This window comes from Ischnura elegans, chromosome 3 (genome assembly GCF_921293095.1).
Source record: "Ischnura elegans chromosome 3, ioIscEleg1.1, whole genome shotgun sequence".
Taxonomy (NCBI): domain Eukaryota; kingdom Metazoa; phylum Arthropoda; class Insecta; order Odonata; family Coenagrionidae; genus Ischnura; species Ischnura elegans.
The window spans coordinates 124,538,248-124,561,479 of NC_060248.1; the positions used below are offsets into that span (position 1 = coordinate 124,538,248).

General features: G+C 37.1%; 1 protein-coding gene across 2 annotated transcripts in view; it reads right to left on the reverse strand.

Annotated features, from left to right (window-relative positions):
- Positions 1 to 23,232, reverse strand: part of LOC124156509 (clathrin heavy chain) — a 102,087-nt gene that overhangs the window by 18,196 nt on the left and 60,659 nt on the right. For both annotated transcript variants that reach the window (XM_046531090.1, XM_046531089.1), the window contains exons 3-15: positions 17,867 to 18,135; positions 11,975 to 12,136; positions 11,010 to 11,123; positions 9,457 to 9,630; positions 8,475 to 8,651; positions 7,744 to 7,869; positions 6,661 to 6,849; positions 6,069 to 6,251; positions 5,434 to 5,571; positions 3,915 to 4,026; positions 2,332 to 2,489; positions 1,349 to 1,495; positions 46 to 264 (exon numbers count right to left, since the gene is read on the reverse strand). In XM_046531090.1, coding sequence (XP_046387046.1) covers positions 46 to 264; positions 1,349 to 1,495; positions 2,332 to 2,489; positions 3,915 to 4,026; positions 5,434 to 5,571; positions 6,069 to 6,251; positions 6,661 to 6,849; positions 7,744 to 7,869; positions 8,475 to 8,651; positions 9,457 to 9,630; positions 11,010 to 11,123; positions 11,975 to 12,136; positions 17,867 to 18,135 — 2,168 coding nt within the window. The remainder of the gene's footprint in view (positions 1 to 45; positions 265 to 1,348; positions 1,496 to 2,331; positions 2,490 to 3,914; positions 4,027 to 5,433; positions 5,572 to 6,068; positions 6,252 to 6,660; positions 6,850 to 7,743; positions 7,870 to 8,474; positions 8,652 to 9,456; positions 9,631 to 11,009; positions 11,124 to 11,974; positions 12,137 to 17,866; positions 18,136 to 23,232) is intronic.

Below are 23,232 nucleotides of genomic sequence, written 5' to 3' on the forward strand. Positions count from 1 at the left end.
ACAATAATTTAACCACTTGACTATAGTTAATATAAATGTACATACCTTCTGAACATATATTTCAATGTACTTCTGCAAGGAATTTCTGTATAGGTATAGTACAAGATCGTGGACGAAGTCAAATCGATCACACACAATGATGAGGGGCAGCTGATCAGTCAACTTGGCTTCCTTCAGGAAGTTCTTCACCCGCTCTGCATTGTAGCAATTAGACTCTCGACAAATGCGTTCCACTTCCTTAATTTGCCCCGTCTTGCATGCCGCCTGGTCATTTGAAGATTCGTCAGGGTAACCATGAAACAAAAAGAATTATAATAATTTACAGAGGGTCCATTCCAATATAACAGGTAACATTCACACTTCCAAGCTACTTTCAGGCTTAAATTTTACACACACCATCCAAAACTATATAAATGTTATTAATTGGACAGTTAATCCGTTCAAACATAAAAATAAAATGAGATCCATGAAGACCATTACCCAGGTGCTCCAGAAAAATTAAGAAATAAAGCGCATTAAACCAAGCTTCCACTATACCATCCCAGAAATGAATGACAAGTAAAGCGTTAAGTGCAGGAGAGGATAGTCATAGCTGGTGATGGGGAACCGGAGGCAAAGCTTGAGGGTAATCAAACAGATTGGGAATGCCCCAAAATGAATTCATTAAAATATCACTTAGCTGATTTAGCTTCATCGTCCTTTTTATATGCGCAAGAGAAAGCAGGACAAAATTTAATCTCCACACAGAGAGAGTTGGATGGTTGTCTGAAAGTTTAGGAGCATGAGGGGCCAAGAGGTAATTACTCTCAAGAGAGGGTGCTTCCAAGTCTCCGTGAATGACCCAGGGAGGGTGAGACGGGATGGGAAAATAGCTACTGGCTGATTTGAGACTTACAAAAAGGAACAGCTGGTAAGAAACTTATTGCATAGTAATTAGTATTTTATTGTAATTAAAATTTTTACACAAAATTTGAGGAGAAAATAAACTAGGGCAATCACATCAATTTCTTTAGCTTGGCCACTGTATGCAACCCTTTCTTACTTTGGGCAGGAGGAAATGGAAGTCATAATTTTTGAAAAATTGTTTAACTAACTTCTTAAAAACAAGACAGCATTATTAATGCTGGTTTGATGGATGGTTACCGACAGAACCAGGAGATAATATTATAAAATTATGGCAAAAGACCTCATATCTGGTTAGTTTCATCATGCACACACATAAGTTGGTGTTATAATCACAGGTCTGTTAGCATGACTTTCAGGTGAAGGCACTGGAAGGATCGCAGTACAGCCAACACCAGGAGAGACTCAAAACCCAACCACAGGAGTTAAAAGAATGAGTTCTCACCTGAATGTATTTGAAATGCACTTCTTGGTCCTGGCTGAAGTTCACTATGGAGCCAAGGAAGTAGAAGAGCCCTTCATAGCTCTTGAAAGACTCGAACAAATCAATCAGAGCTTTCGTTGTCAGTTGCTCGTGGTATTTTGTAGCTATCTGCAATAAAATAAAATGAATCACGTTAAACACTAGACCAAACCTATGAGCATGATTAATTAGTTTTTCTTGTGGATTAAATCATGAACTAGCCAGGGGTAAACCTGTAGGGAGTCGCACATTGCTTCACACTTCAACGCGAGAATTCTACAGAGAAAACTATTAACTGGGTACATATTCAAACCAGGATCCAATGAATTTCAGCTATGGGCTCGACCCAAAAGAATGATGATGCCTACTTCTACTTCGTGGGCATCACCTTTCTATATATTAATTTTAAGAATTCGGTGGATTTATTAAGACAACAACGAGTTATTTGTGCTGCCAGACAAGAAATGCCCAGAGGCAGCATGGCTGTACGCATGATAACTAAGTGAATCGCCAAAACAGATGCACATTAAATTTTTCAAAAGTATCCATATGATGATTTTCATCATCAGAAAATATGCATACTCTAAAATATATGATGCCATTTCACCAGTCTAGGGACATAACTGCACCAAGAAAATGGAACCGAGTTGTTGATACACGGGTCTTATTTTCTCATTTCTCTTGGGTCTTACTTTCAACATGAACATCATCTCAAATTTTAATTTTTCCACCAAATTTAGATAAAACCCACAGGACAGGTGAATTAGATCAAATCTCAATGATCTTTCAATCTCGAATCCACAGATTCACAAGGATTCAAGAAGATCCTCGAATCTTTGCCCCATCCTTAAAAAATGATACTTAAATGACTGACACACTGTGCTTAGAGAAAGAGGCTTGACACTACTGTACAGCCTCAGTTCTCAGGCCATCTTTACTTTTGGATAACCTTGAGCTCTACAAACCTGAACACAGATCTGCAAATTTTGACGAATGTTGGCTTGAAGCATAGCCTTAAGGCACTCGAGGGAATCTTCAACCGAGAGTGTACCGAAGTAGCCCACGAGCCATTCAAGGTTCAATAGATGAGTGTGCACCACAGCACGCTTAATATCATACAAGTCTACAAGAGAAGAAAAAAAGACATTAAATAGTATATCATAAAGTAACTTATCTGCTCATAAATAATTCTCTCTTTAATACATTACATTCAGACCTATTTTCAAAAATTTTGTAAGGTGATCAAGTTAACGAAAAATTTCTTGATAGTTTAAGGTTGGTAAAATATCCATTCCATTATACACTTTTCATAATTCATTTAAGATGGATGGCCTTGGCAGAGTATTGAAAGAGCCCCTTTTTGTAAACCGAGTTCAACTCCAAGAAGGTAAAATGTTAACTCAAGAATCTCTGCCAGTTTCTTGCTTCAAGCTCACAAAAAAGTTTCCAAATATTATCAATAAAAAGTAAAAAGGAATTTTCACTCCCAGAACATTAATATGTAACCAAAAGAACAAATGAAAGATTTTATTTCATTTTCAAGATTGGGAATCATAGAAGAGGATGGAACATAGGGGCTACCAAATGGTCACTAGCAATAGCAAATAAATCTAGGGACCCAGTAATTTTGCAAATAAGTTTTTTTGGAAAATTTTCTCATAAAGCATTAACATTGCTATTTTGATATTTAAGCCATAGAAAGTTTCAAGAAGCCATTTTAAGGCAGAAGTGTCGCCGACCTGACAGGGAAAAAAAGAACAGCGTGCATGATGCAACGAGCAATTTTTCCCAAATGAAATATTAGAAATAATAACTACAGAAACCTGACATTTTCATTTTGAAAATTGGGTGGCATCATATGCAGGACGGTGCCTACAAAAGACAAGTCTTGGTAGGCAGGTATTTCTGATTCTCAGTACCTATGAATAAATTAGTGTGACCACTCGTCTGGAGTTCGATCAGATGTACTTCTGAGAAGAAAAAAGCATCCCTATAGACCATAATGCTGAAAAGTGTCAGCATAATTGATCGCTAAAAAGTTTAAATTGGTGTAAAATGTTTTTTTCTTTTAACTCCTGTTTATGAAATTCAAGCTCTTTTAGAAAATTTAGCTGCTATTTTTACAGCTTTTCCTTCAATTAATTTTTCCATAAACCACCATACTTACTGGCTGGGTAGTTATATTTTTACAACTTTTCAGGGTCCTTACACACACACTTCGCAGCACCAAAGCAATTTGCCATATAAAACCCACACATCCCCATACCCACAGGCTGAATGACTAATGGCACCTTTGTAATGGTCCATATTTTGAATGTATCCTGAAGTGTTTTGTTAACTATCAACAAAGATTAGATATAATTAGTTTAAATCATTTGACGTCTAATACGATTCTTTGGCATTTTCAATAGTGGAACGACTAAATATTTTTTTCACGCCGGAGCATAAAATTCAAGATTTTTGTATTGTGCAGGCTATCATTTTTATACCGCTTTTCCTGGAGTTTATTTGCCACTTTTCACGGTCCTTACATACATCTAATTCCTACCTGTATAATGTTCCAGAGCACGCTGTAGTAACCCTGCTTTTTCACAAAGCTGGGCAATGTGCGCACGATCATAGTGGGTGAACATCTGATTGCCAAGAATGGCATCTGCAACCTGAAAAAATAACAAAAAAAAGTTAACTTCAAATGAAACTTACAAGGAAACAAGATGCAAAAATGACAAGTAGTCAACAGATTTTCCATAATTTACAGAAAATTTAATAGTTAAGAGTTTAACCCCTCTCACTATTAAAAAATAATTGAAAACTCTATAACGACAAAATCTGCTGTAGCCACTAAGGACATGTTCGACAGCACCAATAATCAAATGAATTTAATTTCATGTTTGCTAGATGAAGGTGAAGAACAACAATGTCATACGACTATGTATTTACAAACCACCTCCAACGGAGGACTCATCAGCAGTCATCGGTGAATGACATTGGTGCTATTGGAAATTCAATGCTAATTTTTTTATTATGAAAATAAAAAAAATTTTAACGAAGCAATTAATGCTTAAGGTCCCCTTGATTAGAGATTGCTCAAAAATTGTCATACAAGATCGTTATCCTTCACTTGATTTGGGACTTTCAAAAATTACCTCAAGCTGGCACAGTTCACTTCATATTCTAAAGACACCTCACCTACTAAGTACATTCAAGATAGTGCCATCTCTTCTACCACCCTTCTGAAGGTCTCGTTACAAGATAAATCAACATGTAAGCATTGAAGGTAAAATATATTAAGGAAAAAATGAATGCAAAAATGCAACTTGTAATCAATGACTGCATGAATGTATGAGCAGAAAATAGAAATGCTCCAATTCATTTTTTATACTCGAACACTTTCTGCTCTTGTTCACCAAAATCATTCATGCAATCACATCAACTCATATGGGTTAATGAATCATAAGACCAGTCCTTAATGGAGCTCTTTCCCTGGACAGACTGCATTAGCAGTAGGGGGAAAAATTGTTCCTCATAAATACACATCTCACAAGCATACACATCTCAGTGTATGGGTTAATGACCCATCCAACAGATGGAGTTCTGAACAGTCCGTTTAAAACTTGGTGGCGCCTTCATGGATGTCAGTTTTGGGCTTTGGCAAGTCTATTTTTTTGGAGAAGTACCATTACACAGGGATGCAGGCTAAAATTGCCATTTTGCTGGTGACATGACCTAATTCAAGGTCTATTATACGACTCAGTCCAAAGCGCTCCGCCTCCCCTCCTAAGTCCCCCCACGGCTTCCAATTTCCCCTCCCCTCAATGAAGTTACATACATTCAGGGGCCGTCAAGTTTTTATCTGGGCGGCACTTGAAATCCCCTCTACAAAGCACTACTGCAGCCTCTGAAAAATCTCCGTCCCCACAAAGATAGGACCCAACCCCTCAAGGTGGGAAGCCAACACTGACCACCACACCATCCGAATTCCCACCACTTCACTTCAAAATTCGAGAGCTGTATTGTCTGAAATTGAGACCACTGAATGAGGTGGCCGAAGCAGAGTCAAATCTCACCTGGGGAGCAGACATCAGGTTCATCTCAAGGAGCCTTGTCTGCAATGGCCCCTCTGACGGTCGGTTATTCTTCAAGGCATCAAGCAAAAAGGCCGTACACTGCTGGACCATGTTCTGCTCCATGAAGATGTCCACTATCTGCTCCCAAAGACAAAGAGAGACAAAGATTTTTAAATACAAGAGAATCGATAAAAAAAAAGGAATTATTGCCTATTCATAATGCAATCAGTCACAGTTATCTTCACAGAACACATCAGTGTGTGAACAGCCAAAACAGAGGTTAACATCATTAGCTAAACTGGGAGAATGCCATACATGTCAAACATGCTTTTAAACAAATGGTATAAAATTTCAAATCAATTACACATTTGCGAAACTTATTTCATGAATAAAATCCATCATCTACAGCAACTTCAAAGCAGAAGGTAACACAAAAAATTTCCTCAGATCCATTCAAAATTATGGAATCAATACTACAAAAAACATTCACAGCAAAATGGAAAATATGTTTGCATGCTTGAGAATTCAAAAAAAAAAAAAAAAAAAAGTTGATCATATTGGTTGAATAGTAGTACGGATAATGACAAAACAGAGGGCAGACTGATAAATACGAGTGAGAGGAATGAATGAATCACCTGGTTAATATCGGCAAGAGGCTCGTCATCCTGCACCAACATCTGTGAGAAGGCAACCCCTTGATCCGGATTCATTCTCATGACATTCCTCAGCAGGAATACATAGTCAGGAGTATAGCCAACCTTCTTAGCATACATGACAATTTTTTGGAATTGCCCAGTTTCAGCAAAACATTGGATAACCTGTTTTCATGAAAAAAAAAAAAACGATATTTCAGTAAATAGGAACCAAAAAATTCTGTCACTTTTCAAATAAAACATTCAGCATGACAAATTACGATCTACCTTAGATCGATTACTATAATTACTAAGAAAAAAATTAATGTTAGATATTCCAATTTCCTTTCAACATTTTCCAACCATGAAATACAGTGTGACGGTAACTTGAGACATCAAACTAAGAACAGTGAAACCCCTCTTTTGCACTTTTGAAGGGAATGAGGGAAAAAAGTGTAAATCAAGGGTAGGAACAATTGAATGAAAATAATCCCTTTTCTAGTATGGCTAAATTTTCTATTTTTCAAGTGAATCATGTCTTAAACGAATAGTAAGTATAAAACATGTCATTACGAGAATTGATGGGAAGACTCACCTTGTTGGGAACATTAGCTCTGAGGTACACAGAGAGGGCGAGGGTAGGGTCTGCTTGCTTCACCAAGTCCCCAAGTTCCTCGGAGCACTCCAACTTGTCCTCTTTCAGCCATTTCTCCAGGAGTTGCTTCCGACCCTGCTGCAAAACTGGCCGGCACAGTTCCAAAGATTCATACTTGTTCAGTTGTCCCTTTACAAGGAGAAAAATTAGAACACGTCGTCAAACCTCCACTCACAACCAGACTCAATTTAAAAAATTATGATAAGACTTTCACTGAAACGCTTCCATAGAATTGCAATTAAACTGATTATTTCCACATTATTTGCCTTCACAACACCCCCTGGAGCACAAATACTTCTCGGACTTATTACATGCATTTTTTTATTAATTAAAAATTTTTCCTAAAATCTTGCCTGCTTTGTTACATTTTCTAAATTTTGATGAGCCTTAGAAAATACATAAAATTAATAAAAAGCATAAGTGTAATCAAGAGCACATCCACAGAAGTCCATGAGCTAGTTCAACTCCATTTATTATTCAGAGAAAAAAAATAGTATTTACAAGAGTCAACCAAATGATATTTTGGCAATGGTCCATGCTTAACTCTGCTCAAGAATCCTTTCTCCACCCAACAGAATTACAGTCTGCTTTGTTGACTGCAGAGACTGATAGCTTATCTTACTGATACAGAAATCCACAACCACACCCTGCTATCAATCTTATTTACATCACTAAGAAAACAAACTATATATCACCAATAGTTATTTAATTGCACATGGTTATCTCTAGAGCTGGGGCTGTATGTCATTCCATCAATTACAACTCTGAAATAAATTCAATAATTCATTTATCATAACAATGGAATTCAGTGCCTTATCAGTTATCTTGTATGTTATCATAAGCATGACTGATCCCTTCAGCATGATAAATTTATTGCCATTTGGAAGATTTTAATTCCTGGCAGAGAGAAAATTTCTATTAAATTTCTATTAAATTTCATATGCACAAGTCTATCCTGAAACTTCAAACATTTTGAAGTCTCTCTAACAGTTTGAATTTCTAACACAAATATTGGAGACTTACCTGGTCCAAGAGGATGCCAAAATATTGGAGGAGAGGCGATGTCTGCCCCTGAGTGGTCGGCACTTGCTGGAACCGTTGAATCGTCTGTGGAGTTCGTAGGATTCCCTTTGGAGCATTGGCAGCAACCTTCATTGGTAGATGATAAAAGAAGAAGAATACACATTTCAAAGCAATCCACGGCTAACCACATGGCACACACCTTCACCATAAATGAAAACTACTGAGACCCAGGCTAATTTTATCGCTGACCTAAGTTACATAAATTGATCTTTCACCTTTAATGATAACGGTGAAAATTCATTACCCATTGCTATCTTACAGCAGAAAAAACTTGTGTCGAGACAACGGAAATTATTTCTTTCAAAGATAAATCTGAGAAGTGACCAAGGAATAACGCCTTAAAATTTAAACAGATGGAAATATGCTACTGTGGATGACATCACAAACCACACAGAGAAAGAGCAGTGAACATTAATCAAAAGATACACTAACGAATTCAAGATAAGAACCCTAAAACTTACACTGCCACATAATTGAAACACTCAGTGGTGCACAAAGTACTGAATCACAAGGAACTACCTCAATAATTACTCCAAACACATTATTCAGGGATTATATGAGACCGTGAAGAATTCTCAAAATTCTCAAGAAAAACCTTAGCTCTTCAAACTTGCAAAATTTAAGTTTAAGTCCAAAATTAAACCTTGTGCTTAAAGATCAATTTTTTTTACCTTAGCAGCTTCACCATACTGTCCATTCTGGAACAGAAGGGTGAATTTGCGAACAAACAGATCTTCTGCACCAGCCAGGTTGTTTCGAACTGCCATCCGCAACGCCAAATCAGGGTTCTGCAGAACTGTGTTTATGTATGGGATGATGTTATCTTCTTCAACACTGACCGACAGAACCTTAAATAAACATTGGGAAAAAGGATTAACATACCAATAAGTTTCACGAAAACCAGGTAAAATAGATATGCTGTTAAATAAATACAGCATCTCACAAGAATGCATTTAAGGCACATGTGATAAGGACCATGTCAGTAAGGTAAATCGTCACAACACATCAGAATGTGAACAGCCATAACATTTTTGGTTCATCATTAGTCCACACACAAAATTCAGTATGCAAAATCAGCAATACCATTCACTATTTTTAATCTAAGCATGCTTTAACATGCATCTTCGATCATGTAAACAGAGGTCACTTTGATACAGCAAAACATTGGTGCAAACGTCAAAAAATTTCCAGTAGGAGTTCTAAGAAACTTGCTCAGGAGCACTAGTGTCACAAGCCTCACGAGTCATACTGCTCATGCACAAACCCAAACAACAAACGGAAAAACCAATTCAGGAATAGAGCTCTCAGGAAATAATATAAAAATCAGAGAGACGTAAATGGTCGAAATTTATGATTGGACCAACAGCCACAACGGCGAAGTGCATTAATGGGCTTATCGACAGGCGGTCCTCAACTTTCGTACAATTCGCACTTTCGTACGTTCAAAATTGACACCTTCTACTTGACTTCTGTACACTAAATTCGGACTTCCGTATATTCAACTTTCGTACAAGTTTTCGGGAACGCATTGTGTGCGAAAGTCGGGGACCGCCTGTATTTGCCTACATAATCGAAGATAAGCATGAATAACAAATGAGCATCTCTATTCACTCTGGTGCATGCATGGAAAAAACAACACTTAGCCACACTGACCTGTCCTTTCCTGTTCACTCCAATAATACCGCCAGTTGCTTCGTGAGGAGCAGTCACAAAGATTGTATCTCCACTGATCCGGTTCATGTATATACAAGTAGCAGTTTCTATGTCATACAGATGAATGTAGCCATACTTAGTGATGAGATAAATAACGTCGTATTTGGCACTGACCTGTAAAGGTGAATAAAATGCTTTTCAGTACACCATAATACCACTATTACCACAACTGAATTAAATACCATTCAACTATTAATCTGAATCCCTATTCTATTCATATCCACTCATAAATTTTGAAGCTTTATTTTAAACACATTGGAAAAAACTACTGAGGAAACTTATCAGCTCCAAACAGCAAATATTACGGATAACTTGGTAACAGGCACCCCAAATATTTTATAAAGAGGATATCAAGAGCAGAATCGAATTTTCAAGCAACCTTTTGCCAATTGTTGTTGATAATTCTTCTCTTTTGGTGACTATGTAGAATTTACTTTCTTTGTGAATTTTCAATATTCTCTCCATGAATATCCAAAAAGTGCAGATTATGCATGATGGACATTGACTCACTGTTACAAATTCACTATTTACCATTTTAAAGTAAGTTGAACAGATTCAGGCTTCAATTGGTGGAAGTTAAGCGTATTTAAATAAATAAAAGATTGTAGCAATTTTCCATATTTTTTTTACTTCCTACAACGCATTTCAGCTCACTGAGCCATCATATGGTACAAGACACTATACACAGTGTCTCGCACCAGATGATGGCTCTGTGAGCCAAAACGCATTGCACGCATTAAAAAAAATGTGGAAAAGTGCTACAATCTTTTATTTATTTAAATATTTCAAAGTAACATTGAAAAAAGCACATACAAAAATATACTATCATTTCTATCAAGATACTACTATGTGCTGATAAAGATTTTTGTCATACCCAAGTTACTTGTACTTGAATTTAATAAACTGATTTTAGGCAAAAATGGTGGATTGAACATGAAAGAACACTCAATTTTGACTTTTTTTAAGTGTCAGCTCCACTCCCAAAACCATATTTCTGGAGGCTACACTGGAAAATAGCAACTGTTAATTTTTTTATGCACCACATTTGCAATTCATGATTCACAGTGAAGAATATTATGGTAGATTCTGTTTCACAACACCATCATCAAAACCACTGCCTCCTCTGTGAACCAAATTAAGAGCTAAACAATTTTCGAAAATAACATTACTTGATTATGTGAAATGAAACCCTCTTAACTCTGCTAGACTGGTTATCAGTTTCATTGCCGAAAGTCCCATTCCTTAAAATTGAATTGCCAAAGGTGTCAAAGGAGCAGAAATTACTGAAGTAAAACACTTTTGATGGTTTTATCAGGGAGAAATCAAAATAAATTATTGATCTATTTACAGGGAAGGGCTACTTGACAATCCCCAATCAGGAAATAATTTCAGGAATGATAATTATAAGCATTGAAACATTACCACCAATCCCCAATAATAACGCGATTCTTAGGCAGGTTTCATTCATTAAAACCTGTGATATAAATTCTTACCTGCATTGCAACAGGAAAGTCATTTTGAGCTTCAGGTGGAAAGAAAACGTCAACGGCTTTCTTTGGAAACGGCTGGTTCCCTGTGGGTGGCTGCCCAACTTCTATTATGTGCAGCTATAACAGGAATAAGGGCAAAGGTTAACTATGAACAGTAACTTTTAACAGTTCAGAGAACCAAATACACAATGCGTGCATACAATCAATTACATGTTCAGGCAGAGGCTAACGAGACTTATCACAAGAATGTTTTAATGTCTCCAAGAAATATTTCATTAATATCCTCGCATTTCTATCTTGCCATGAACTCTCCTTTTCTTTTAAGTTTCATCTAGTTCAGGAGGAATTACATGCATTATCCATAACACACTGCCATCACAGATTCTTTATCAGACTCCAAAGAGAGTAAAATAGATTCAAGTAATGGAAACATGAGCTTTGAGACAACCAGGGAAATTAGGGAAACACCTAATTCAATAAATATGCATGAAAAGTCTCTTAACACACAACTACCAAACTCTGTGACTTAGATGAAATTCAAGTGCATTGAGCAAAACTACTTATTCACATGGCATTACGGGCACATTGGGTATCGGAGGAAAATATGAAAACTTGAGAAAGAGGGTGAAAATGAAATCGTGCAGAGTTCACTTTCGCCTAAATGTATGCGAACTATGTGGGAATGTGATAAATTCAATTGAAATGTGCTAAGATGATACAAGGGGCATTTCAATGCTAAAAGATGAAGCCGTACATATAGTTTACGTGGAAGTCAAAAAAAGTTTAGAAATAACATCACAAATAAGAAACTAGAAAAAATATTACAACCTTACTTGCTGCCATAAAAATTCAATAAATAACAAAGGAAATAAGAGTATACTGCATGAGAAACTTATCAGAATTGTGACCACCATCCCATTTCGATTAGTAGTGAATGTGGGAATTGGAATAATAATTGTATGTAATACCTTTCCACCCTGCTGCGTCCTCACGGCAAAGCAGAATAGTGTCGACTGCTCCACGCTGCCCTCCATTTTGAACTGTGCAAACGAAGCCGCATGACCCTCAATTGGCTGACTGCATTTCCTCTCAACTGAATACAATTGCATGGCTCCAGCCACTCTGTTTTGCTGAAAGGAAAAAAAACCCTTCAGTCAAACAAACACTACAATCAACAGTCCACGTAAATCAATGCAAGAGACAATTACTAATATTCATCCATATTTGGTCGGAGACATTGTGACGATAAGCTCACTCAAACCCCTCCACAGACTTCCCCTTCCCAGAGTCGGATCATACAAACATGTTCAGTTGTGTGGATACCTACCATGGGCGAGTGATCCCCACCTAAGTGAACTCTATTTTAGGATGTCTGTTGTTTGCTTGACCCCATGAACCAAGGTTTTGAAAGGGTGCTGCAGAGAATGCCGAGAGAAGAACTGGCACTAAAATGATAAGTGCACATTCTTCAAGGGGAGGGTTCCAGAGAGAAAGAGAGGAGGAGGCCACAAAAACAACACAGCATTCAACATGGCAAGACTAAAGTGTTTACATGTATAAGAGATCTGAGCCGCTTTCTGTAAACTCTAAAGTAATCGAAAATCTACTCATTCCCAGAGATGGGCATCTCCAGAGATTCTCTCTATCTCACTTAAAAAAAAAACAAAACCCCCGAGTGAAACGAAAAGTGACTTTAATTCACTACCTCGTGTGCGACTACATAGAATCCTTCATTCAGTTAGTTTGATTTCTTTGTGCTAATCAACTTTTGTTCCTTACCTTAGAGACTTACACCTCTGGTAGAGTCAAACCTCTATAAAACACTTCTTTGGACTAGGAAAATATATTTTACAGGGAGGATTTTTTTTACAGAGGTTAGCAAGATCTAACGCAACAAAAACTCATTACTGGATGAATGATGAATACTTAGCTCTTTGCTAAGTGGATGTTGTTTCTCTAATTAAGAAGACAAATCTTGATCTCTGAAGACACTTCATAAATTTTAACTTGACATCAGCAGAGCCCTCTTTGCCATTCACACCATGTAAGCACAAGATGACTTCTCCACGCCAGAAATGGCTGTAGCCAAAAATTAACATCACAATAACTACAAAATATGGAGAGCCATTTTAGTAAAATTGCCATTCCAAAAATTGCCCAAATTCAAACTTCTTAACGTTATATTATCAAATGTGAATTTTTTTGATTCTCTGCAACAATATAAATCACAACAATGAAACAAATTATTATACTAGCCACTCATGGGCAATTTTTGCCGTGCACTGTGAAGGAAGCATGGCAAAATTGGGAATTTCAGCTACTTATTCAGGGTTCCCACTGCCTAAATAATGAAATTCACGGTTTTTTCCAGGTTTTCACGGTTTCTTTTCCAAGTTTTCACGGTTTTTATCAGGTTTTCACTGTCTCGATGTCGTGAAATTCATGGTCCGTTTATAAGTCAACAATAGGAAAATCACCGGCCGTATATTAACTAAAAATTAAAGTACGCGAGATTGTAAACGCAGCAATGAAAAGTGATATCTGTTATGACGTCAACGTTTGGAAAATTCAGGGCCAACTAAAGGCCCAACCCAACCGCACTCTTGCCCGGACGCTGAATACCATGGCCTCCTTTAATACACGAATGCCCTTAGGACCTTCTTCCCTCTGAACACCGGAAGTCCTTTTTTAATTCCTCACCTCCTTGTTTTTTGCACACGTTGTTATTACCGCACAGTAACCAAATTTCCCTAACCCAATCTTTCTGAGATCGCGGAAAATATTTGTTAAAATTGTTTATAGAATGTAATAAATAAAAAAATCAATTTCATATAATCAACCTTGATCTATCGTTTTTCAGGGGGATGGACGAATAAAACGATGAATGCGGGAAAACGATTGATGCGGGAATGTTTGGCCAGGTTGCCTATGTCCCAGGAAACCAAGGATTTTGGTGCGTAATTATGATATTTGTTAAAGGATTCAATGAAGATTTTAGCCTATGACAGAAATACTAGTACTTTATCGAGACACTTAGGTCATATTGTTGATTCCAATAATATCTCTTTCAAATATCCTAAAGGAACACGCCACCTCACTAAAAATGTTTGCTCCCCACTCGGCATTTACCCTGCTATTATGGATTTCTCTCCGATGTAAAAATCCATGAAACGCCATTTCCAGGACACTTATTCACGAGAGCAATGTGCATGTTATACCTAAAACAACAGCTTTCGCCGGCGCAGTGATTGGTTGTGAGATGGATCATATAGGCCAAGAAATAGTCAATTATTTGTAATGTTCCTGTCTAATAAATATATTTTTCATGTCATTTAGACCATGAGTAAAGCGTGAGCTATGTTGCGTTAATTGTCAGCGGCACGCCCACCTGAGCCTCGGCTTCATCCTACTTCTTGTTTTCACCAGGTAGCTCGCTCTACCCCCACTCATATTTCGAAGCATATGGCACGTTCCCTAATTTTGTGTGGGAACCGAACTTCGAGTTACAAATCAGATAATTTTCGTAAATGGTTCATTCTAGGTCCATTAGAAATGGAAGTAATTTCATTTGTCCTTTTTCGAATACAAGTCCATCCCAAGCTATCACTGAAATTGAAACGCTTAGACAAAATAACAGACTTCCGCCATTAAAATGGAAAACATCGGTCAATGTGTCGTCATATAGTACGGACCAATTACTACACTTTGAAAATTCGTGTGTAGAGAAATGCGTAGACTAAGACTCTGAGCGTGCCTGACCATGAAACATGATTAACATATCGAATTTGATCAGTCAATCGTAGTATTATTATCAAGATTGAGATATTTTAAAGGTTTCATGGCAAAATTCACGGCTTTTTCCAGGTTTTTTCACAGTAGACAAAATTCACGGCTTATTCACGGTTTTAAGGTTTTCACGGTTGAGTGGGAACCCTGTTATTCTAAATATTTTAATTTTAAGAGGAGGAAAAAAACTTTCATGGGCCAAAAACTTGTATCGTTGTAAAGAAATGTCTGCTGCAAAGAGGTGTGCTGATAGAATGTGGAAATAAATACATAGCAAATGTAGACAAATTAGGGCCATAACTGTTTTTTGCTCTTCATAGGTGTTTCGCTGTACAGAGGTTTGACTCCGGGAGCATTCTTATCATTCTCAAGCTTTCGGTAGCTACTACCGATTGAGGGCATTGAAGTTCCCTCCACATTGAGGTTCAAGAAGTCCATCACTTCATTTGTTCCTTAACAATCCCCACTACACCCATCATTAATTCTAAGAATCATCTTTACTTCAAAGTGTTGTCAATGCACAATTCATATGTTTTGAATAAACTGTCATTTTTCTGTTTAAAAAATGTGCTCATTTGCTTCATTGGTTTGTGGCATGTTTGCTCAGTTTAATTCCTCTCCTTAATGTGATCAGGTTATTTAGTGCTACGGTATTCACTGCCCTTTGATTAACTCTCCTCGTTCTACCGAAAAGCGAGCTAGTCAGAGGGTTGGCGATTCGCCTCGGTGGTGCCCATATGGCAACAAAATACTTTCCAGAAACTCATTTTCCCTCGGGGAACGTAGGGGAGGAATTTGCAGTGGATTTGAGTTGTCAGGGGTGAATGTGATGTGACTTGAAAGAGTCAGTCTGGCCGTTTGATAGAGGGATCAGTGTATTTTCCACCACATTTAGAGACATGAAATCAGGAGGAAGTGGAACTGCAAAGTGATAAGATGAACTTCATAAGTAAGGAGTCTTGAACAGCAAATGAATGCACCCTGCATAGGTGTGCTACAGTATCTTTCCCAGGAAGAAACAATCAAAACAATCATTTTTTAATGACTTCAGCAATGAGTTTCTCCAACAGTCTGATTTGTAAATTGGACTACAATTGTAAGAATTTTTGGTCGATAATGCTATATTGCAATGGAAAAAGGAAATCAGGCGCATATAACTCATTGATGAGTCTTGAAACAATGAGGATAAAACACAATTCTAACACCCCTCCTCCCCAAGTGGAAATGTGAGAACATACAGACCAGAGCCAAAACAGCAAAAAAATTTCCCTCCCAGAATATGAGGAAAAAAAACATCAAAAGAGTGGTGCTTCAAAGGCACACACAAAAGAAAAATGGCAAAGAGATGAAGAAAAGATATACTCTAGCAGGAAGGACCTCCACCCATGAGTCTGGGACTAAGCCCTCCGTGCACTGGCAACTTTTACAAAGCAACTATTTAGGAAGGAAGTCTCACTGTAACACATGGAATTGACTGTGGCCCTGCACACAGGCGACTTTTTAGTTGCCGCAACTAATAAGTTGCCCTTGCGGGAGGCCACAGTCAAAGCCACGTGTTTCATTTGAACTTCCACAAAGCAACTAAATAGTTGCTTTGTGAAAGTTGCCATTGTGCGGGGGCCCTTACACCACTAGACCACAGAGGACTATGAAGAGATGGCTATCTGAAGAGCATTCATTAGACTGCAGTTGTTTAAATGCCTTTTTTGTATCAATTATTGGTTATGTAACCCAATATGGGGAGATGAGTCTTGGAAAGCAACCAACTGACTGCAAATTCGTGATAAGTGGTTAGCAGTGGTATAAGAAGTTTAAGTCTAACCTTGTGAGTACTGGTCTTCTCATTTGATCTTTTTAAATAACAGTGGTCACCACATAATAACAGTTTTATTTGGCATAATGAACTAACTATTTAATATCTCAGCAGTCAAAAATGAAATGAAGTATTGCAGAGCAATCAAACAACACATTACTTCAACCTCCCAACATAAACAGCTTTGGTAGCTAAGCACAAGACCATGGTACTTCTAATACAAGGAAGATTGTTGCACATCCAGTCTTTGTTGGAGGGTATTCACTATTTTGTATCAACAGCTTGGTAGCCGAGAAGTGTTGTTCACTACCACAAAAAAACATTTGCTTTCAACTGAAACTGATCACATTTTGATCATCGAACAACCTACCTCATGTTAATAGTATCGTGCACATGGTTATCAATTTCTTTTAAATTAATGTCTCACAAAAAAGCAACATTAACAAAGGACACTCTGCCAAGAAGATTAGTTACAACACGCTATGAAAATTTTAATGAGATTAGCTGATTTTAATAATTTGTTCTGGGTGTATTGCACTGCAAGTTATAGAGGTTCTTTCTTTAGAAATTTATTATTAAAAAAATTCAAATACCGTAAGAGTGTACTTCAAATTAATTGAAATCATCCCTAAAATGAACAGAAGAGAAGAAACAACTGCACCATCTTGAGTGGGCAGCATAGCCCATTCAACAGGCAAAAATTTAACCTCACATGATCATCATATTTCGAGAAATCGAGTTTAGCGTCACAACTGGAACCCCATATAGAGCTCCCACGGACAGGCAGCTAGCTTAGAAGAGCATCTGTGAGCTCCGAGTTTAAGTGCTTAAAGCATTTCATTTATTAGGCTTATCCAAGTGAACTGTAGAAACTTTGATAAATACTATCAGATATTATAAAAATCAATTTTCAATCATTGGTTTCACAGACACATAAATACCAAAATATCAATAGAGTATTGGAGGCATGAGAGACATTTAAATTATATGATGTGGTAACAGAATGGCTGCCACCAGTCGTCAACGAGCTAGTTTACGTGCGCCTACTAGTCACGAGTGGGCAATAGGAATGATCGCAATGACTCCTAACAAGTGCTTTAGCCTCTTGTCTTGCTAGACAGAGATGACTAGAATGACCACTCAAACAACAAGAATGGACTTGTGATTAAGTAATATTATGATAACCTGATAGACGATTGTGTGGAGTCAATTTATCACCCTTTTGCAAACCAAATCCAGTGGAATGTGGAATGTCACCTACCTGGGCAGATATTCCAATGAGGAGCAGCCACTGCTGTTTTGGGTCAGTTCTGTAATTGATTATTTGGCATCCAATGAGACTGGAGTGGCGGTCAAACATCTTCTGCGGCACCGAATCCCCTTCCATGCTCCAGTGATACACTGACGTCTCCGTGACCAGTGCTACAGAGTTTAGGGATATCCACTTCCAAAATGTAACATCCTCCGTCATTGTATGTGCCTTCATTTTGCTTTTCATTTCTATGTTAAATATCTGGAGGGTTTTCTGGGCTGAAATGATAAGGTGTTCAATAATAAATCATACAAAAGTACTTTTTAAGAACATATTCACTAAATAGAACAAATATGCATTCAATTTTCTATGAGTAAATTATTAAATGCACTATTTCTGAACTGCATGAAACATATGTGTGAAGTTCTCATTGCTTTCCAGTAATTTTCAGGATAAGGTACTAAAGTTAATTATCAAAACGACACTTTTGTTCAAAGTTTACAGCATTTTCAGGTAACAACCAAAATCAAAATCAATCCAATCTATTTTCTACAATCAAAATCAGATCCAACAATTTATCACATTATGAATATTAACGTGAACATTTATCCTCCCATGAGGCCTGCATTTCAAGACCACCACAATATAATTTATGATAAAGGGAAGACAAGAAAACACATGCAAAATGCATAGTAATGAAGTTGGAAAAGAACTATATATGTATATATGTAAAACAATCAAGAGATTACAGGCCATCCCCTCTTAAAGCGGGTGCTGCTTCAAAAATTAAATATTTCAGACATCCCTTTCCAAAACACAAAAACTTAAAAAAAATGGCAATTTTCACAGAAGGTATTGAAACATGAGACATCCCTTTGAACCTATCCTTAACCTGGGAATTCGCTGTGAACACCACAAGACTTCCTCATATAAAGATGTTCCACCTAATCATTTGTAATTGCCTCCAAATGCAAAAGTAATGCTTTCGTTTAGCATTGATTCAAGATTGCAGAACAAGGAATATGCTTGCTTTCAAGCCCATTCGCCCACTTTCAAGGTGCACAATTCACAAAGATGTTGCACTGCACCAAACCGCAGTGAACATCTGATATAACAGTGCTTGTATTAAAATCTTCATGTTCATGACCTACAATATCAAACCACAATAGGGAAAGTCATAATTCGTTTAGGTGCAGAAGTGCCACAATTCCATTTTCAGAGAGAGAATATTTTGATCGATAAGTATATTAGGGAGGGCAAGGAAAAAATGACCTTTTTTGGATGAAAGTTTCCCTGTGCACGAAAGGTGTCTACTTATGTCAGGGTCTTAGATCCAAACTTTTTTCAACACCAGATAATATTAAACACTGCCACCCTAGCCCTCAACTTTATAACTATGAAAAAATTCAGACCAACTTAGGAGATAAATATATGGAGAATAAATCAAAGACAAGTTAGCCTGTTTTGGCAACAAACAATGATGACTTAAACTTTCACCATAATACCTATGAAGTTTAAAGTTTATCTTAACAATTCAGAGGTTAAATGATGCACGAGAATGAACAATAAATTGCGAGTGCAGGCAGCCTCCATGATTCCTGTGCACACTTGGCCTTTAGGAAGCCAAATTCATGGTCATTTACCTCTTTCTCAAATATAATCCCATAATGAATGTTTCAAGGATCCTTCAAAAGGAAATGATTCCCAGATTGAAGCTCAAAAAATAGTTGATTTGGACATAAATTTTTGTTTAATAAATAAATACAGGTTTAATCCATTTTTAGCTCACCAATCTGCCTACCTAATGATATTAACGTTCCCTCTTCTGTGAACTTTCTAATAGAAAATTTACTGGCTTGTTGCCAAAAATCATCTATGAAATAGATACAAAACGAATGCTTTGACAGAGTGCAAGAAGTTTATCTGTCTTATACATTGACAGGTTAACGAAGAAAACTGGTGAGCAGACATAATATCTTCGTGAACCTAATTTATGTCTGATTAAGCTCCAAAACAGATACTCCCCCTTAAATGCTTAATTGCCATTTTTCAAAATCCCTCATAAAAATTTTCATATCATCTTTACTCACTTGCCTTCATAAGAGTTCTGTAAAAATCAATATTTTTGAAGGTCCAACCGTATGCTGTTGAATGCTAATCGTAAGGGTAGCCATTGAAAGGGAGTTGAACGTAAGAAAAATTACAATGTTTTCTTCGATAAAGGTAATTTTATCCCCCATATTGTTATTATAGGTAAAGTAAGAGCTGAGGTAAGCTAACAGAGCAGAGTACATCAAATCAACTCATCAACCCTTCCTGTCACCATTCATACATCATGAGAGGTGGAAATGGCTCCCATTTATATGCAACCAATATCATGACCACTACAACAACATTGACAATATTGCTCCAAGCACATGAATGGGGAACTTGCATGAATTTTTTTTATTTCATAGGCGGACAGAAAATTATTTTCTGAATACAACAAAGAAAACCGCATGTAAATCTGAGTTTTCCTTCGCGAGATATTTAATGATAAATATTACGAATTTTAAAGCGCGGGAAAAACTCCCTCACCCCCCAAGCCACTGCCGACGAAGCCTCGATGACGTCAAAGGTGCCTAAACACCACGCGAAGCTATTGTTGTGATTGTTTGTAATAGTTGCCAGCAGTTGTGAGAGCTTCGTTTGTTAGACGTGTTGAATATTTTATATTTAAAGATAAATGTCCGACGATAGAGGCTTGGAAGCCCTCGTATTTTGCATTATTTATAATATTAATATCTGAGTAAGGGCATAAAATATAAAACTGGAGCAGTTAAACCAAAAATTTGATAATACCTAAATAACATCGTTGTAGGAGTCTGAGCCACGGCCATTGGAAAGGGGATACGTTAATTGTAAGTTGATGTTATCAATTCATTTAAGTATGTAATTAGAACGATTTTGATGTTTACTAATGTCCGCTTAGCTTTTATATACAATAACTTCATCCGTTTATTCGTAGGTACCGGAGAATTCGTCGTTTAGGACAGTCTGTGCTTGTATTATGGGGTGAATTCCAGTCAATGCAACTTTTGCTCGCTGATTGGAGACATCTAGGAACATTTTTGTGCCAAATTAGTGTTATTTTCAACGTGACATCTCCCGTTAAGCTACTGCTAATAATCACAGTGCCAGTGGTTGTAATGCACAAAGTTTGACAAGGTTGAAAAATATCGGCCAAGAGTTATCAGTGTTCCATCGTGATTGAATTGTAAAAAGTGCTATTACGCTATCGATAAATGTCTAGCAGTAGTGTAAAAATTGTCAGTGGCGTGCTAATCTCAGTTGTTCACCGTAGATATGACATTTCACGATCACGAAATAAAAACTGTGTGTGAAGTTTGTTATTCCATTATTTCAACGAATAGTAGTGAGAAATGTCACCTGTGTCACTTGTGTGGGCTAATTTAAGGGTTTAAATCAGTGAATAAATAGTTGTATTCATCATAACGAGTTCTGTTATTGTAAGTTGTACGTGATGAATATAAGAATGTGATAGCGACATCCAGTTTTTGATAAGAGTATTTGCCTATTTCCCACTATATTTTTATGGCATATGCTAGTATATTGTTTATGGATTTACCTATATAATTGAAATAGGTTGTAGCTTGTGTGTGTGTGTGTTGGCAGCGGAACCGATTCGCGATCTCACATGTGGATTGTGTGCAGACTGTTTTGCTGTGAATTCGTACCGTAAGACGGATAGGACTACCTTCTCCGTTAATCCGGCGTTGCCAAATTCAACAGCACAGCTTACGATCGTTATCCTCCAGTATTACAAGTTTCTTTTACAACTCGATTTGCCGCCGATGTATAGCAATAATTTGTCTTAACAAATTCCATGAGAGTCGTGGCATCAATTTTTGGTGTCCTAAAAAAAGGCTGGTGTCCTAACATCCCATGCCACGCGCCTTTTAGGCGGCTTGCGGGGTATTATGTAGACGTAGATGAATTTCAGGTGTACTATTCGAACGAGTGGCAACGTTATCATCCATTTTTCTGATAACCAAAACACACGAAGTGAAACGCTTGTACTTCATCATCCCGATGCCGCATTATTAATATCCCAAGTACATAATAATCTAGGCACAATAGCAATAGGAAAACTTGCCCAAGAATAACAGAGCAAAATAAAGTGACGATGAGCGGCTAAATACTCCCTCAAAACAAATTTTACACCATGCGCTCAGCGTATTTCCCTACTCCCTACGGTTGTTTAGGCACCTATGACGTCATGCCTGGCCTCGGCAACGCTCGGGTGTCTTCGCGCAGTGGTCGGCTCAGAGAAATTTTTCTCGATTTTAAATGCAATTTTTTTATTTCTTTTGATGTTGAATGGAGAAACTGAAGGTATTTTTGCGAGCTAATGTATCCATTTGACTTATTCAAAATAGTTTTTAGAGCAATCTACGACCCATGCAAGTTCCTCATTGCATTTTGAAGGGCTTTAGAGGATGGCCTAGCAGGCTCTTCTCAATCTATCTCTACGGCAACAAATACACACTGAAACCACATGAAGTCCTAATTATTCATTTCCACTACTGAAATACACTACACTGAAATCTTTCCCAATACAATACACTAATTCACTACATAGGAACCAAAACCATCAAGTAATAAAAAGTATGCAATCATGAAGTAGAAGAAAGTCTACTCCTAGATGAAAGATCCTAGATCCAAAATTTTCCGCAAAAAGTGAGATTAACTGAATTGATATTAATCAGTTAAGCACCAATCAATCCCGTCCCATCAATCAATAACGGTTAAGATAGGAGCATAAGAACCTATTGCCTCTCCAGAATGTCACAAAATGGAGTTCCAGACAAGAATGATGAAATAAGGTTTAATGATATTGAACTGAAGAAGAAACCAAATGGTAAAAATTTTCTCACGCTGACCCATAAGGAAAAAGCTATTATCCAAATAACAAAGCCAATAAAAATCAGTAGTCTCACTAGAAATAAGGTTCTTTCAATTCAGTAGTCTCACAAGGAAGGTCCTAAAAGCTTCAGATTCGAGATTATTTCCAATGGTACAGAAGAAAACAGTCAAAAGAAGCTATTCTATGTTTACTATTTTCAAACATATATTTCTTTTAATACCCAAAATTTTATTTCATAAGTACAAAACTAACACCATATCATTGCTTACAACCAAGAATGGGCAAACAATAAAGTCAACTATAGCCTTAAATACCATGCAATTATCGAAAGAGCACACACAAAGGTTATTTCCTAAAAGGTCATTAATTGACAAATAGTTAATTTCAAAGGGTTATAAAGCCCAATTAATGTGGGTAGTTGATGGTAAGCATTTTGCAAATTTTTTTT